At 41.7% G+C, this 17,133-nt stretch overlaps 1 protein-coding gene across 1 annotated transcript in view; it reads left to right on the top strand.

Moving 5' to 3' along the window:
* The window catches only part of ric8a (RIC8 guanine nucleotide exchange factor A), a 40,591-nt gene extending 29,443 nt beyond the window's left edge, over positions 1 to 11,148 (top strand). Inside the window, exons 9-14 of the mRNA XM_080001752.1 lie at positions 1,194 to 1,344; positions 1,645 to 1,740; positions 5,902 to 6,046; positions 8,219 to 8,363; positions 9,939 to 10,058; positions 10,894 to 11,148. Coding sequence (XP_079857878.1) covers positions 1,194 to 1,344; positions 1,645 to 1,740; positions 5,902 to 6,046; positions 8,219 to 8,363; positions 9,939 to 10,058; positions 10,894 to 11,038 — 802 coding nt within the window. The 3' untranslated portion in view covers positions 11,039 to 11,148. The remainder of the gene's footprint in view (positions 1 to 1,193; positions 1,345 to 1,644; positions 1,741 to 5,901; positions 6,047 to 8,218; positions 8,364 to 9,938; positions 10,059 to 10,893) is intronic.
* The last annotated feature ends 5,985 nt before the right edge of the window (positions 11,149 to 17,133 follow it).

Genomic DNA, 17,133 nt, shown 5'->3' with positions numbered 1-17,133 from the left:
GTTTGGGGAGTCAGAGCACCAACTGTTGCTAAAATTGTACCTAACTTTGATCTCCCTTCCTGTTTTTGCACAAGACAACCAATGGGATTAGAGAACTAGCCTGCCTTACTTCTCCAGCAACGTCCTTCCCACTCCAATGAAAATTGTTTCTCACACATTATTGAGAATGATCTCACGCACACTACTGATATTGTTTTCTTATACTACTTAGAATACTCACAAAAACTACTGAGAATGTTCTCAAATACTACTGAAATATTTTCAGTAGTATATGTGAGCATTCTCAGTAGTATGTGAAAGCATTTCATATGTGTATGTAAGAGCATTTCACGAGTATATATGAGAGGTAAAGTATTAAATATGGCCTATACGGATGGAATATTTAGTTACAAGATGCTATTCCAACGGTTACTAGTAACTATTTTAGTTTTACTCGTTAAAATGTATTAGGTACCAGTACTTATTAATTAGATACTAGTTACTATTCCCATTGTTACTGGTAACTATTGCAATGTTACTAGTTTCTAAAAAGTAATACTAGTACTTATTCATTCGGGACTAGTGCTTTTCCCGTTGTTATTAGTAACATTTTTATTTGACCTTTTAATTTCTCATGACGGGTAAAAAATATATTGTTATTGGTAAAACAAAAAATGTTACTTGTAACAGTAAGAATAGGCACTAGTAACTAATGAATAAGTACTAGTACTCAACTAATAGTGACTAGTAAACTTGAAATAGATACTAGTAACAATCAGAATAGATACTAGTCAAAGGTAAATATTTGTTATCTGAAACACTGAGCTACATAGAATTCAATGACAAAATTTTCCAAATTGTTACTTGTAACATTGCAATAGTTCTCAGCAATAGGAAGAGTTACAAGTATATAATAAATACGTACTGGTACCTAATACATTTTGACTAGTGCAACTAAAATATTTACTAGTAGCTGTTGGAATTGCAACTAGTAATTAAAATATAAGTTCGAATGACTTAAAAAGTGCAATGGATTACATAGGATTAAAACGACTTGCCATACACACACACACACACTGTGAAGCATAAACCACTTGGGCAGTAGTTCTCACGTGGGGTCCCGCTCCAAAACCGAAATCTAAGCATTTTTCTTTTATGCTGTGCTTTTACTTTGAAAAGCAACTACTACTACTACTTCTCTCTGTCGTTTACAGCCATACAGTTAACCTGTTGGGAAACCTCCCCCTGCCCACTTTGGACGTGCTGTTGATGCCCAAGGTCCAACATGGCTCCATCGAATACATGGGGGTCAACATGGACGCTGTCAACATGCTGCTGGGATTCATGGAAAAGAGGGTTGATCGGGTAACAAGTGTGCCTCAAATGTGTTGTCTGTGTGTGTGTGTGTGTGTGTGTGTGTGTGTGTGTGTGTGTGTGTGTGTGTGTGTGTGTGTGTGTGAGGGCGGGGGTGGGTATAATTATGTCCGGCATCCTTATTATATTCCTTGTCTATTTCGAAATTCATTTTTACCACGAATAAAGGGAGGAATCAATCATCTGATCGTAATTCCATGCCCTCCTCTGTCTCCCTTCATCCTTTTATATCTCTAATAACAATAATAATAGCCACTTCCGTGCTATCTGTCTGTACCATCCATCTCTAAGGGAAATAAGGTGAAGGAGACCCTCCTCCCATCGCTGAATTTGCTGACAGAGAGCGCACGGATCCACCGGGAGACCAGGAAGTTCCTCAGGTCAAAGGTCAGTAGCCAGACAGATATCCTTTTGTCTATAATTTGGTAGTGTGCCCACTTCCATCCATGTCAAAGTGTGTAGATATGGAGGAAAGGCAGGAGGAAATGCTATATATAATTCCACAAGTACAATTTTATTTCTGAGAAGACAACTCTGAGATTGAATTTGAATGATCATTGTGGCTGCTCAAACCATCCCATCCACACCACATACCCCCAACACTAAACTGAGGCCAGAAAGAAATACAGGCTGAAGCCTACTCCCCCTACCCACCACCAAGCAGAGAACAAAAATGAAAAAAAAAATTGTTTGAAGCAGATTCTGACACAGGGTTCCTATACCTTAAATAATAAAAACACTGGACTCTGAAACAGGGTTGCCATACCTTATACAAACAAATGTCCAAAAAAATTAACAGGTCCCCTTCAAGAGGATCTGGGTCCCCGGAGCAGCATGATCGACCGGCCCCCTTCCCCCAGGGCGACGACAGACTGCCCCCTCCTCCCTTCCGGAGCTAGCTGCAGACGGTTACCCATTGTGGTTGCTGCAGCTGCTACTACCCTGGGAGATGGTCCTCCGCCGGACCCCTAGGTGCTGCTGCTGCCAGTCGGGAAGGGTTGGTGCTGTGGCCACCAGTTGACCCACTGGTGGCTCCAGGGCTTCTTCGGATAGCCCTTCTGTGTCCCTTCCCCATGCCGGAGTCCCTGTTCAGGTGTGACTGTGGCAGTCTTGCCCCCACAAGCCACCCAAGTCGCGTTTCCAGGCCCCTCCGGCACAGAGACACAGACAACGATGGGTTGTTGACATCAGTTTATCGTAGAGGAGGCTAGGTGGAATTAGCCAGGAGCAGATGGAACATGTCATGACAGGGCTCCTATCCTGAGTGTGTGTGTGGATGGGGATTTTAACCTGCCGCTTGTTAGCCCAACCAATGAGCAACAGGTATGCAGCCACCCTGACCCAGTCACCTAGATCCAGGTCAGGTGTGACTGCTCAACCATCCCATCCACACAGGGCTCGGAGTGTGGACAGGCTGGTGATAAGCCAGGCAGACAGGCAGACAGACAGGCAGGCAGGCTGGCTGGCTGGCACGAGGAAGGTTTTCTGGAGATGAGGCGCAGACAGAGTTAGAAAAGGCAAGGCACAACAAATACATAAGAATTAAACGGAGAGCAGCCTTGAGAATACCACACTAGGTGACAGTACGATCAGACGAGTTCTGGATGAGGAGTGTGCCGAGGAACAGCTCTGCCAGCCAGGCCTGGAACCAGGAGCCACGCCCACACTGCACTGTCAGGTATAGACATAGACATACTAGATACAAGAGGGAAAAGGAGGATGTACACATAAATGAGACCAAGGGACAGAAAGGCATGGCTTGGGCTGTAACAGTAGGAAAAGAAGGAGATAGTAGGAAATAGTAAGTAGGTACTAACGAAAAAGTTTAGCAAAATGATAAAATGGTACAACATACCTACATCCCTTCGGTTTAATCAAATTTAGTGAGAACAGCGGTGCTGGTCCAAGGACATCCGAGGTCTTATCTGCTCCATTTGGAAGCGTTCCACCGAACATAGGTCTCAGCATACATAGGTCCCTCAGGCCCATTTATGGGCATAGGAAATGACTCAGAATATACTCCATTTTAGCTCTCTTCCTTTTTGAAATTCTAAAATGTTATAGACCTTTAGAAGTTCAAGTTATTTTATTTTTCAAAAGGCCCTATCTGCATTCTATGCCACGTTATCTGCAGTCACGTCCTTGACGCGGTCAGCCTCCAGTTCTCTTACCCTGTTCTTTTTATACATTTCATTAAATCAGTCGACACAATACCCATCTCTATCATTTTTAAATAATGCAAACACCATTCTAGTCATTAGATTGTTACCTATATAGATTCAAATCATTGTAGCGTTACCACGACAATTTTGTGTTTAATATTTTATAATTTATGAATAATTAATAATTAAATAAATAATCAACAATTAATAATTGTCTCGTTAGGGCACCACCTTCGTTTTGCTTAGTCGAAGGAAACTAATGTGTTTAATTTAAGTTTTCAGTCAATCTCATATGCATCTATCTAAGTGTGCGGCCAGTTTCTCTTTCAGTGATCGCAGTACTAACAGGAGCTAAATATCAAGAAAAACAACGTCCTTAATAATAAAATAAGCATTTATTCATTATCTAAAATACCTGGTAAGAAAATATAATGTTAAGAAATTAAAAATAAAGAATGAAATGATAGGGAATCAATAAAAACACAGGGAAAGCATTAACAGAAATAGGAAATCAATAAAAACACACAGGGAAAGCATGAACAGAAAATAAAGTCATCGCTGTAATGGAGAGAGTGTGTGATTATAACATAATATATATAATATAATTAAATATAATTCTAAGTTCTAATCTTAATGTTTTACGTCTAATATACACCAACTCTGATCACATGCACAGCAGAAGGAATATTCTGCCGACTCAACTTGCCGCGGAGCATACACGTTGTTGTACAGCTGCTGGAGGTCCTGAAGTATTCTGTTCCGAAACAATGCTCTTCAATGGCGAGAAATACGCTGTCAGGTTTAGAAGAAAGGCGGCATCGTTGGGTCCTCCATTATCCCGTTCCGGGGCAATGTAAGAAAGTTGTTACGGCAAGTTGGAGGCTGTTGGGACGTCTGTAATGTCACTGTGATCATATCCGCGTGATGGATCGGGAGTGGTTTTGTTTGAACTGTTGCTGGTTGAATCGATCAAAAATAACTTGCAAGCAGCGTTGATGGCCACTCGATGGAAATTGCGATGTCTCGAGAGATCTGGATGGATTACACGAATAGCATGAATTACAAAACTCTATCAAAAACGTCGGTGATTATGAAATCAAAAGAGGAAGAGTGGACTCGCGGCATGCTTCGCTGGTCCAGATGGTTCTAAGGAAACCAAAAAGCAAATAAACGAAAAGAAGAGAATGATTCCAGAGAGGTTCTCTGGGTGTGTTTATGTTTATGGCAGGGGATCCGGGGGACTTCCCACCTTTGTGCGAAAAACACATACACCTTGTGTGTGTGTGTGTGTGTGTGTGTGTGTGTGTGTGTGTGTGTGTGTGTGTGTGTGTGTGTGTGTGTGTGTGTGTGTGTCTGTGTGTGTGTGTGTGTCTGTGTGTGTGTGTGTGTGTGTGTGTGTTTATTTTACAAAGGGACAGTGAGGTTACCAACACACAGATTGGTGTCCTGGTGAGGGGATTTTCAGTCTCATGCTGTTTTCACACATGAACTCCGGACAAAGTCCAGATAATCAGGTCTGGACATTGTCCAGAGCTACTCTTACACACATGCAGCCACAAGCGGAGACTCTTTATTTCCAGAGGCGTTTACACTACCTGGAAACAATTGTTTTGTTTAGAAACAGACTATTTCTAAACCTCCTTCAAGCTCTTGATAGAGGGTGCAGGAGGCAGGATGTGACGTGATGACGCTGCTTGTCCTCTCAGCCTTGCCCGTGCCTGTGGTCGGCTCTTGGACTAGACCGGTGGGAGGGGTTGCCTCCTTCTTTTAACGTTGGTTTTGCCTTTTGAAAGAACCATGGCATCCTTGCCAAACCTTGGATGCGAGCCAAGGTGGTGGTGTCATAAGTGGCCACTTATCGCACGGAGACCATAAGAGGCGTATGGTGGGCCAGGGTGGTAGAAGCCCATCAATGCGAATAGAAGTCTAATGAATAGAAGTCAAGCCTGGACTAGATGATAATAAAAAGCCTAAACAGCATTTCAAAGCCACCTGAAAAAGGTGAATGGTCACTGTAGTTTTCCCCACATAGGCCAGTCACGCTGGGTCTCCCCAAGACGGTGGGGGATTCTTTGTTTATTGTTTCATTACAAGTAGGAAACTAAATAAATACATCTAAAATAAAAACACAATGTATTTTTCAAGAAATGCTGCATAGTCTCCGAGTTATGTTTACATTTTCGCGGAAAGTATACTAAGTCGAGAGGGTAGAAATTTACAGAAAGACTTTCACGGAGCATCAAGACCGACCCTTGTTCCCACATTATGCCAATACGGAACATTGCCAGTAGATTTATGGCTTTCACTGCAAGTGAAAGGGGCTTAAGGTTGATTCCAGTACTAACAGAAAAATTCAAGATCAAATTTCTAAATTGCTGATGTCTAGGTCCTGCCCCCGCTGCGTGATGTGAAGAAGAGGCCAGAGGTGGGCGGGGCCTTGCGGAACAAACTCGTACGCCTGATGACCCACATTGACACGGATGTAAAGACCTGCGCCGCGGAATTTCTCTTTGTCCTCTGCAAAGAGAGCGGTGAGTTCAGCTTTATTGTGCAAACCTCTGGAAAACGTATTTAAGTTCAACAGTGTGTGGGGGGGTCACCACCCGTGAGTTACATTTAGGGCTGTTCAAAAAATATTGTCATTAGTTTTCTTTCAGGGGTATGGTCTTAAAATTAATTCAATTATGTTGATTTATATTTTTGCATTCTAAATCAAAGAGAAATGGAGAAAAGTCTTGATGACCTCAAATATTTAGGGGGACTGAGGGGGAGTGGGAGGGGGACTGAGTCTTTCTGGCAGTGGTTTGCCCACATGGCAAGAGTTTTTATTATAACGTTGAAAAAAAAGGCTCGCTGGCCACAAGTATAAATAATAAAGAATAATGATTTCGGGCGCAGGAGGAATGGCGTTCCGAACTAGCTCCTGGTTGGCTGATGCCGATCCCCTCTGCAAGACAGACAAACATTAAGAAAGCTCCCTGCCCTGAGTCAGACCAATCAGCGATGTGTGGACGCTGATTCGGCTGACTCAAGGCAGCTTGGTGGAAAGGGAAAGGGAGCCATGCTGCCATCTACAACCACTGCTTGACCACGCCCTTTGGTCCGCCACATTACCTTATATAGAAAAATCCTTTACCTCCAAACATTTTGTCATTTCTCAGTCATCGCAGTGGTAGAAATTACTCAGTACCAGTACTTTGTTGCTGTACTTAAGTAAAATGTTCAAGTATCTATACTTACTGAAGTATATTATGTTTTGGACACTTTGGACTTTTGCTCCACTAAGCAAATATCTCTACTTTTTATTCTGCTACATTTCTTACAGTCATGTATCCTTAAGTAGGTAATTAAATTAAAAGTTATTAAAAATGCACTTTTTAAAACACACTGTTACAATGTGCTTTCTGAGCAGTCAGGTGGTATAAAGGAAACACAATAGAAGAAAATTAAAATCTGACTATGGGCATGAAAAATAAAATAAAACAAAATAAGAAAAATACATACAATATTAAGAGACCACAAAGTAAGAAGCAAAATCAAATATGAGTGAGAGACAAGACAAACAGACAAATTAAAATGACAACGACAGCTATACTATTTTTTTTTGTACATTAACAAAAGGTCCATGAAGTATTATTATATGAAGTATTAGAATCTGTTATATCCAAGGTACTGGATATTACAACTCACCTTTACTTTTTATTTCTTTAAGCACACTTAAGAGCAAGTACTTCTATATAGTTTTTCTTAAAGCAGCACTCTGTAACTTTTGGTATTTGCGCCCCTACAGTTTCTGAGTGCAATTGCTTGATAAAACTCGGTCCAGGTTCCAAAAATAATAAATTTTTCCGGACAAATTGAACCTCATCGGTCACATTTCCATAACAGTCTATGTTAATAAATATATATAAATAATAATAATAATAATAATAATTTATATATTATATATATATATATATACATATATTGTAAACTTACGTTACAGCGGCCCTTGCCGCTTCCCGGAGCTCCGGGGTAGCTGCGGGATCGGAGGGCGCAGGGAAGGATGATACCGGTGTAGGTACCAGATGTGCTCGGCCTGGCAGATCGGCTCAAACACGTGAGTCAGAGGGTGAAAAAAAACCCTGGCGCAATGAAAGTGAGGGCCAGCGCGCTGGCTGAGGTGTGGGTGCCGGGTGCACCACTGGCCTGTCTCCGGGCCATCAGGCAAGTGGAGCGGCTACATTTTGTATGAGCATTATTACTGGACATTTTGACTGGCAAGTTTATAATTTATCGGGGGGTTTTTTCAGCAAAAAAACATTGGTTACCGGCTAAGGGAAACCCTGAGCCAAACATCGAGCAAGTGACGTTGTGCCGTAAAATGTAACACACTTTTCCCGCTGTTTCAAACACGAACATAGATGTTACATCATGCAAGAACAGGCATGGGGGGGCATTCTCCACGTTACAAGTCAGGGTATCATCAGAATGATTTTGAACTTGTTATTTTAAAGTAAAATAAAGTAGAGTACTAGAGTACTTCGGTTTCAGGGTATTTATACTTTTACTTAAGTAAAAGCTGTGAGTACTCCTTCCACCACTGTTATTTTCACTTTGTAGAAGAAAACTTGAGGGTTGAGAAAAGAAAGTGAAATTGACTCAAAGCTGTCTTTTAATATTTGTAACATCTTTTTACCAACCCACCCTCACCCCAATCCCAGTGTCGAGGTTCATCAAGTACACGGGCTATGGCAATGCTGCCGGCCTGTTGGCTGCCAGGGGGTTGCTGAGAGGGGGGCGTGACTCTGGCATCTACTCTGAAGACGAGGACTCGGAGACAGAAGAATACCGGGAGGCTAAGGATAGGTGAGGGCATATAGTGGGCGTAGATTTCGGGGGGTGGGGGTGGGAGGCGCGACACGTCTCCCTCAATATTTAGAACATGGGCATTTGTCGTATTTGACATTTGTTGAGCTCATACAACCATGGAATCTTTTCTGGCAAACATAATTATCCCTGCCACACACACACATACAGTGTTGTGATCTCAGTCAGCAGCAGCACTGTCTCCTCTCCTCTGGTTCGCACACAGGCAGGTTGATAACCAGGGAGGAGCCATAAGGGAGGAGGTCCCATATTAGGACATTTTTTCTCAAAAACTCTCAAAACCAAGTAAGTTGTGAGCCACTAGGAAATGTTCAACTTTACTGAAGCTAATCCATTTTTTGACTATCAAAAGACAGTCAAAAGAACGGCAGCATGTGGTTTGTTGACAGTGTGGGACATTTGAATTTGGATTTCATCAATTGGAATTTATTTACATATTGTGGTGTGGGGATGGTGTGGTTTGAGCAGCCACACCGGACCTGGGTCTAGGTAATTGGGGGCCCAGGATCAGGATGGCTGCATACCTGTTGCTCGTTGGCTGGTCGAACAACCAACGGGTAAAACCCTCATCCCCACACTCGCTCAGGAGAGGAGCCCTTGTCATGACACATGTCCATCTGCTCCTGGGCTTATTCCATCCAGCCCACTCTCTACAATAAACTATGTATCTGAAACCTCATCGTCTGTGTCTCTTTGACGGAGGTCCCTGAAAACGCCAATTGGGTGGCGTGTGGTAAACGAAACAGCCACACATACTGTATTATAAATTGATACGACAGTGTTAAATAATTGATTTTTTTCAGCATGAACATGAGGCATTTTGGTGCAGTCTGAGAGTAGAAAATATTTTTAGGCTATTAAGGAAAGTTTGTGAGTTAGGCCTACAACGATTGGGTCCATTTATTCAGTTCAATCTGACCACAAGCAGTGATGAACTATAGTCACCTAATTGTAGTTATCTGTTGGGTTATTAATAATTCCTTCCTTCAGGATATCGCAGGAGGCAGAAAGAGTGAGTGAAGTGAGTGAGTGGGTGAAGAAATTAACATAATTCTCACTCTCTCTCATTTGATTTGTGCATGAGCTACATTGAACTACTCAGGGGTAAAATGACTATAATGGCAGTTTAAATCTTGCTTAAATGCGAAGTTCATGCAGGAAGTACCAGTCATTGAGGCAGAGCGAGGGAAAGAGGGAGGCAGAGGCAGCCTGGTGCCTGAATTTTGTGTTTTCCTTTACATAAATAAAGACATTTCAGGCCACCGTACCATAAGTTTGAAACTAGTTACCTTTGATGGTCTGTCAAAACAGGTAGCCGAAAAAAGCACATCTAGTTAAAAGGGAAAATATTCTTTAGAGAGATTCTTCTGGTTCAAATGTATTTATCAGAAGCTTTAAGCCAGTTTCATTTGTCAGTCAGGAATTTAAAAACACCAATTGGGATTGGTAACGTTTCTCTAACTCTTCTTAATTCTTTCTTTCTTTCTATCTTTTTATTTCTTGCTTTCTCTCTATTTCTTCCTTTCTTTTGCTCTCCTCTCCCTCTCTTTCCAGTATAAACCCAGTGACAGGTGTCGTGGAGGAGGAGCAGCCAAACCCCATGGAGGGGATGACGGAGGAGCAGAAGGAGTACGAGGCCATGAAGCTGGTCAACATGCTTGACAAACTCTCAAGGTGAACACACACACACACACACACACACACACACTGGAAATATCCTTTATTTATTAGACCAGAGCCCTCTTCTGCAAAATCTTCAGTCATTTCTTTGAAAAAAATAAAATAAAGATTTCCCCTCTAGTCTGTCACTAAAGACTTTACTATTGAGAAACATAAAATGGGTCCAAACGTTTGAGCTTTAATAAATAGAAAGCATCGTCATCTCTGTGTACCTTATAACATGCTATGAAAAACAATAATGTTTAATCTTATTTCAAAGAACTTTTTGCAATTGCAGCCATACATCCAAAGAGTAGCGTTGGCTTGGGTAGGTTGCCAGTAGGAAGCACGCAACTTCCTGTTTCTAGTCTCTTGCATTAGCATAGATGTTAGATCTGCTAATGTAACTCCCTGGTAATATAATAAATCATTAATGTAATCATCTTTGCAGTTTATGACATAATAATCCTGGTAATGTCATACATCTCCCAATAATGTACCATTAACATAATAAATGTTTTGGGCCTTAATAAAATGTCAATCTCACTGAACACTTTACTATTTAGAAAGGAATTTAGAGACTTAAAGGCTCTAAAATATTTTTGAAAAATCTGGAAGTGCAAAACGGTGAATAAATCCTGAAAACCTGATAAAATGCAGACTATATAATGGAATCACTTTAGTTATACTTTGTTGGTGAGCAACGCTGGAAAGGGAAACAATCACAGTGCAGAAGCATATTTTGTTAAGCAGCGTTTGTTTATCAAGTCATCATCAGAGTATAGAGATTTATCAAAAACAAAACAACATTGGCATGAACCGCCTCCTCTTGGTCCGTCTCTACACTTAGGAACAACTTGATTCAGCCCATGCAGCTTGGAATGGACGGGAGGATGAGTGAGATAAACGAGGATGATTTGCAAAGACTGGTCCACAATCCAGTTCTTCAACCAGAAGACTCACCAGCTGTGTCAGACACCGAAGAGGGGGCTTAGTCAACGTCTTAACATTTACTATTTAGAGACTTGGCTCTAATATTTTGTTTAGGAAATTTGGAGACAGTACAGTACAATAAACTGAATTGCGTCACCTCCATCATGACAAATGATGTCCATCATTAGTCATGCTTGACATGCTTGACCAAACTGTCTTTACTGGATTTTTTTAAGACCCCGTCGAGTAACATGTATAGTTAAGAAACACACAAGCAGATGATAAAGTATGTTTGCATACACACACGTCTTTCTCTTTCACACACAGACACACACACACACACACACACACACACACACACACACACAGAGGCACTCCTGGTCACTAATGATTATTCATTTTGGGTTATGTTCATTTTTGCTGCTGCAAGTACTGCAATTGGATGTTATTTGCACATTCTGAGTATTGTACAATCTCCTCTGCTATCTTTGCCAACAGACCAATGTTAAGATAAAGTTCAGTAAACATAATCATGGAAGCCTTGATCATAAGATCAAATGTGTCCCCAAACTTTCCAAACATGACATAACAACATAATGCAACATTACCAAGACATTTTGAAAAATGTGTGGTCATTCAGTCGTTTGTTTTTGTTTTGTTTTCCAAATGTATGTACAGCAAATAATAAACATTGCCCTTGAAATATCCTATTTTTAGATAGTGAAACGAGTTACCGAGGTTGAAAGAAGAAACAAGTCAAGTAAATATATAGGAAATTTTGTGATGACACGAATGCAGAAGAATGAGATATATATTGTTATAATTTATATTGTAATTGTAATATATCCCGTCAAAAACACAAACACATGTCTTTTGTGTTTGTATCTGCCGCAAGGTCCGCTTTTCTGTCCGTCTGAATAAATTGGTTGGAAACATCCATTCATTTCTTTACCTGCTAAGTTCTGTGTCACCCAGGGTAAGGCAGGCCTTGAAGGGATTACCAGTCTATTGGGTTGTCACAGGCATACAGTTTATGGCATGCTGTTTTAACATTTAATCCATAGGAAGAATATTACATGTTCATATATATATTAACTTATATGTTCATTGTTAATTGTAACATTTTGTCATTGAATCTTATGGAGCTCAGTGTTTCAGATATTAAATATTTGCCTCTGACTTGTATCTATTTCAATTGTTATGTAGGCGTTGTATTTTATGTAAATGTCCAATTGCTATGTCCAATAGGACATATCCCAGTCCCTGAAGGTCGGTTAACAATGGATTTTGGACACACACACACACACACACACACTTACAGGTTGACCCATGCCTGCACCAGTGTACAAGGAACAGCCAAAGAGCCATCCTTAGAAATTCTGGAAAAATATGAAAACTTATAAACAAAACAAATAACTATTGTGCACAAAAGCATCATGCTGTCAATACAGAAAAAACAAGAGGTTGGCGGATCCCTCCCTTAAACCAGAAGATCAGGTGTTTGTCAGGGTATTTAGAAGAAAGTAAGGCAATCCAAGAAAAGAAGAAGGCCCCTATAGGGTGGTCGGAGTCATCACCACAGCAGTCCAAGTGCAGGGATTGCCAACGTGGTATCAGTTAAACCACTGTGTAAAGGCCCCAGGAGAAGCAGAGAATAAGAAAGATCAGATAAGGAAAGAGTAAAGAAACAGGAACCAAAAAAAAAGGACCAAGTGGAAAAAGAACCAACTGAAAATATACAGGATGACGGGAAGAGTGCCACAAGTAACACTGCTGATCTTATTGATGGGACACCAATCCAAATGATGCAAATGGTCAAAGCTTCTCCCCAGATACCGCAGAATTCCCAACAATCTACTTCAGTGACTCCCTGGACGCCTGGAGAAACCCCCACTGAGACCTCTGGCCTATCATGGGAACAATTAGTCGCAAGTTCAGTACCCAAGAAAGACCACTGGGACGAAAAGGTAAAACTGGACAACAAAGGAAGACTGAAAATAGGTGAGAAATGGGTTATTGAAACAAAAGGCCAAGAACTGACTCTAGGAGAAGAGGGATAATGAGTTGCATAGAGGGAACCTGCTCATTGAACCAAGGTCTGTGGCAACAGGGACAAGAGAAATACCAAGGCCTGTTACTCGAAACAACAGCTACAGAATCAGTTCTGATCCCAGCCAGAAGAGCTAACATAAGGGATTTTCCCCACACACGCAGTTTCTTCCAAGACCCACTCAAAATCAACGTACCAGAGCAACAATTATGACCTGTGTAGCAAGGATGTTAGCCTCTTATCTTCCCTACCAAAAATATCATAACACCACGTGTAATTTCAAAATTATGGAATGGCCTGGCTGGTCACAGAAGATGTTCGCTCCAATACTCACCATTTATGGAAGACATAAACCCAAGATTCACCAGTTTGTGTTGGCAGCAAACATATTAGGTCGTGATCACTTTGAGGTGGCCTGGGAAAAAGAGAGGGAGTGGCCAGACCACATGAGGAAACAAGGACGATGGGAAACAGACCAATGCAGCCTAAATCCTCTCCCCAGACCAGATCAAAATGTAGATAGAGAATGGAAGCCTAGTTACTACCCTTTAGAATTCAGAACAGGACTACTACAGCAGATGGAAAACTGCACCCGAGGGATATGGTTAATAGTGATTCTGAAAAATATAGACAACAGATACTCCTCACTTAAGCGAATTGGTCGATAAGTGAGGACCCCTGTTATTTCACCGTAAGGGGGCGTGGCGATTACGAACGCGAATACTGACAGACTGCGGGAACGAGACTGAGACTGAGAGGGGTAATGCGTAATGAGATGTACTGTATATAGTGTATATACTCTATATAGTGTATATCGTATATATAGTAAATAAAGGGTGATGACGCACGCCGTGGTATTGTACGCAGCGCACAATACAGGCTGGTCAGAGAGCTGGTCGTGAGTCCGAACAGTCGTTAAACAGGTAGGTCGTTAAGTGAGGAATACCTGTACATCATAATATGGGATGTCTCCATCTCTTTTTTTTTTACCTGTGCTGTCAGCAGGCTTGGCATACAACAAAGAGTACTAGTATGCCATTGCATCTAGGACAGAGTTAGTTTGCAAGTGGAGTTCAAATTCTCAACCTGCAATGCAACTCTTTATTAATTCTTAAATCATCAAGAACTGCTGCAATAACTCTGTCCTGTGGATGACCTGTAGAATGACAAGAGCACAGTTTTTGGTTATGGAGAGCCACCACCAACCCCCCTCTTTGGAGAACTATTTATCATGTTTGGGTCTATAAACAACTGATCACTACTCCAATAGGGGGAGAATCAATGGTCACGTGGCCTCTTCCTTATGGAGGGAGGAAGGTAGAGTGCAACCAGGAGGGTACTGGGGTGCACTCATCGTGTGTGTGTGTGTGCGTGTGTGTGTGTGTGTGTGTTTGTGTGTGTGTAAGGGATGGCTCCCTCTCAGTAAGCAGATATCAGGAATTACAAAAGAGACAGGGACAGTTAGTAGTACAACAGCTGATGGACAAGAAGGACCATGTCAGATAATCCAAGCAACTAAATTAATATTAACCACCACAATAGGATGCATGAGACAACTGTGTTCCGTGGTGAGCCAGGGGCAAGACTGTAAAACTAAAGAACAAGCCCTGGCACTAAAACTGTCCAATATAATAATGTTGGAATCAAAACTAACTAATGCGTTCCAGCAGGAAAGGCTATTTCAACAGCAAGCAAACTATCACAACTTGAAGCCAGACAATCCCCAGATATCTAAAGACATGAAAGTACAGTATCTAAAGACAGCACAAATACCAGCCATCCCTTTCACCAAGGACATAATTAGTGTAACGATAAAGATCACTCTAAAAAATGTGAGACGTCTTTGTGGAATAAGTTGGTATTCTACAACAGTAAAAGAGGACTGGGGAGGCTCCCAGTGCAGTCTTATCCTAACACAACAAGGAGACAATTTGAAAACCAAAGTGATGATCCAACCCTAGTGGTCCGAAGAAAGAGATTTTAAGAGAGGTTGGGAGTTAACGAGGGAAATATCAAGAATGTTTGGATCCCACCAACAAGAGTCAGCCGACAGTAAATTAACACCTCTATTAATACATACGCCAATCACCACAGCAGCCCCTCACTGAAACAGCTATACAGCCATAAGCACTACAACTGAGCACTACTCCAAAGAACCAGGAGAAGCGAGAATGTAGTCACACCCACGCCTGAGATGAAAACAGCAGAAGACTTCATCTCCATGATAAAACAAGCGATAGTAGAAGTCAGATATGCTTCTGCTAACTTTGCAAACCAACTAGGGGGGATAAAAAAAGGGGACGGAGTTAATAACTTCCACCATTCCAACCCCAGTTGAAAAACGATATACTGTATACTCTTGGCTAAGGCCAACGACTGGTATAAGTGGGTTCAATACACCGGTAAACAAAACAACTTGAGTAACTGCTACTAATGCTCCAAAACCAGACTTGAAAAACTGTGTCACAAACATTAAATTCAGCTGGGCTCAATGTGACCAAAGACTCAAACAATGGTTAACAACATGTGATCCACGATGTGGCCAAAATAGCACCTATCAAACATTAAACTGTGCAGCTGAATGCGCCCTCTACCATTACTATGTAAGATATATAGTTATAGTAGATATATGCATTGAGATATATGTCAATGCTAGACATGCCCGCCCGTCATGTGCGGTCGAGTGCCTGACTTGTTTAGGATCCCCTGAACATCTGAGCATCTCTAAATGACCTGACCATCTAGACACAAGGGTAGGAAAATAATGTAAAGCATTAGATATCAGGCTGTCTCCTAATTGGACGCTACGGGTCTATAATTATGGCTGGGAGGAGAATTTGAATGTTATGAACGACATAATGGACAAACCCCTGTCGGACAGTTGCCCGGCAAATATTGCTTGACCAATTGGAGCATTTCAGATTAGAAATGCGAGGAAGAGGGAAGTCATGTGAAAGTCATGTGGCCCTAGCATTTAAAGGACAACAAACAAACCCTCAGCCCCCTACATGCGTCTACCATAATCAAACTTAGCCAGTCGCAGTCCCAGTCTTTTAAAATCTACAAAGGTTCATATATGTATGTGACAAATAAACCTCTTGAATCTTGAATCTTGAATCAATTACACAGATGACGCGCTCTCAGGTGAACAGCTATCCTCAACCAGTTCCATAACCTGGTAAAATAGACAAGCTTTAGACTGGCTGCTGGCTGAGAAAGGTGCCGTATGCGGCCTGATAGGAGACTTATGCTGTACCTTCATTCCCAACAACACCTCCCTGGAAGGAACATTCATTAAGCCATGGACAAAATTAAGAAAAGAGAATGCGGGGTATGAAAAAGACTGGTTCACCTGGTTAGAACTGAGCTTTGGATGATGGGGGGCCGTCCTTTTGAGGATAGCAGTGGCAGCAGGAATCTGCCTGCTGGCAATGGGGATACATTTCTGCTGCTGTATGCCTGTACTGAGAAGCCTGGTGACCCATACCCTGTCCGAGCAGATGATGATACAAGGAGCTGTCTCAATCGACCACTCCCCTGACTTCCCCTGAGTATACCTGACTCTGGCCAGACTCTGACTCATTATCAGAGTCTGGCCAATGCCAGACTGAAATGATCAAAGATAAAGTGCCAATGACACTGGAACTTCTTGAGCTAATGTAAAATGACTGACCTACCTCCGTACACCACAACATCCCACTCTATTAGGCTACATACCACACTACGTCCTAGAGATAGACTACGCAGAGTTCCACCTGAGCAACTGCAGCAATTGGCAATGGCCCACGCAAGAATGGGGAAACCATGTAGCGGATGGGACTACGGAGATCATGTCCCTATACGCACGATTTATTGAGCACAATTCTAAACAAATTAGTTATGACCCGGGCCCCAAAACGACTAATTTTATGTATGGACTGACTTTTAACTTGTGGTTACAAAACTCACATGGAAGTGATCCGGTGACCTCACAATTCAGATGGACCCCTCTTACCCCACAACAGATATTCCTGATAGAAGGCAACTCCTTAAGATTCAGGAACAGTGTCTCATTAGACTATGTCATCATAACTAATAACAACCTGATTGGGACAAGAGTTTCACGGC

The sequence above is a fragment of the Zeus faber genome, assembly GCF_960531495.2.
Source record: "Zeus faber genome assembly, chromosome: 6".
Taxonomy (NCBI): Eukaryota; Metazoa; Chordata; class Actinopteri; order Zeiformes; family Zeidae; genus Zeus; species Zeus faber.
This window is presented reverse-complemented; position numbering and strand designations above follow the sequence as displayed.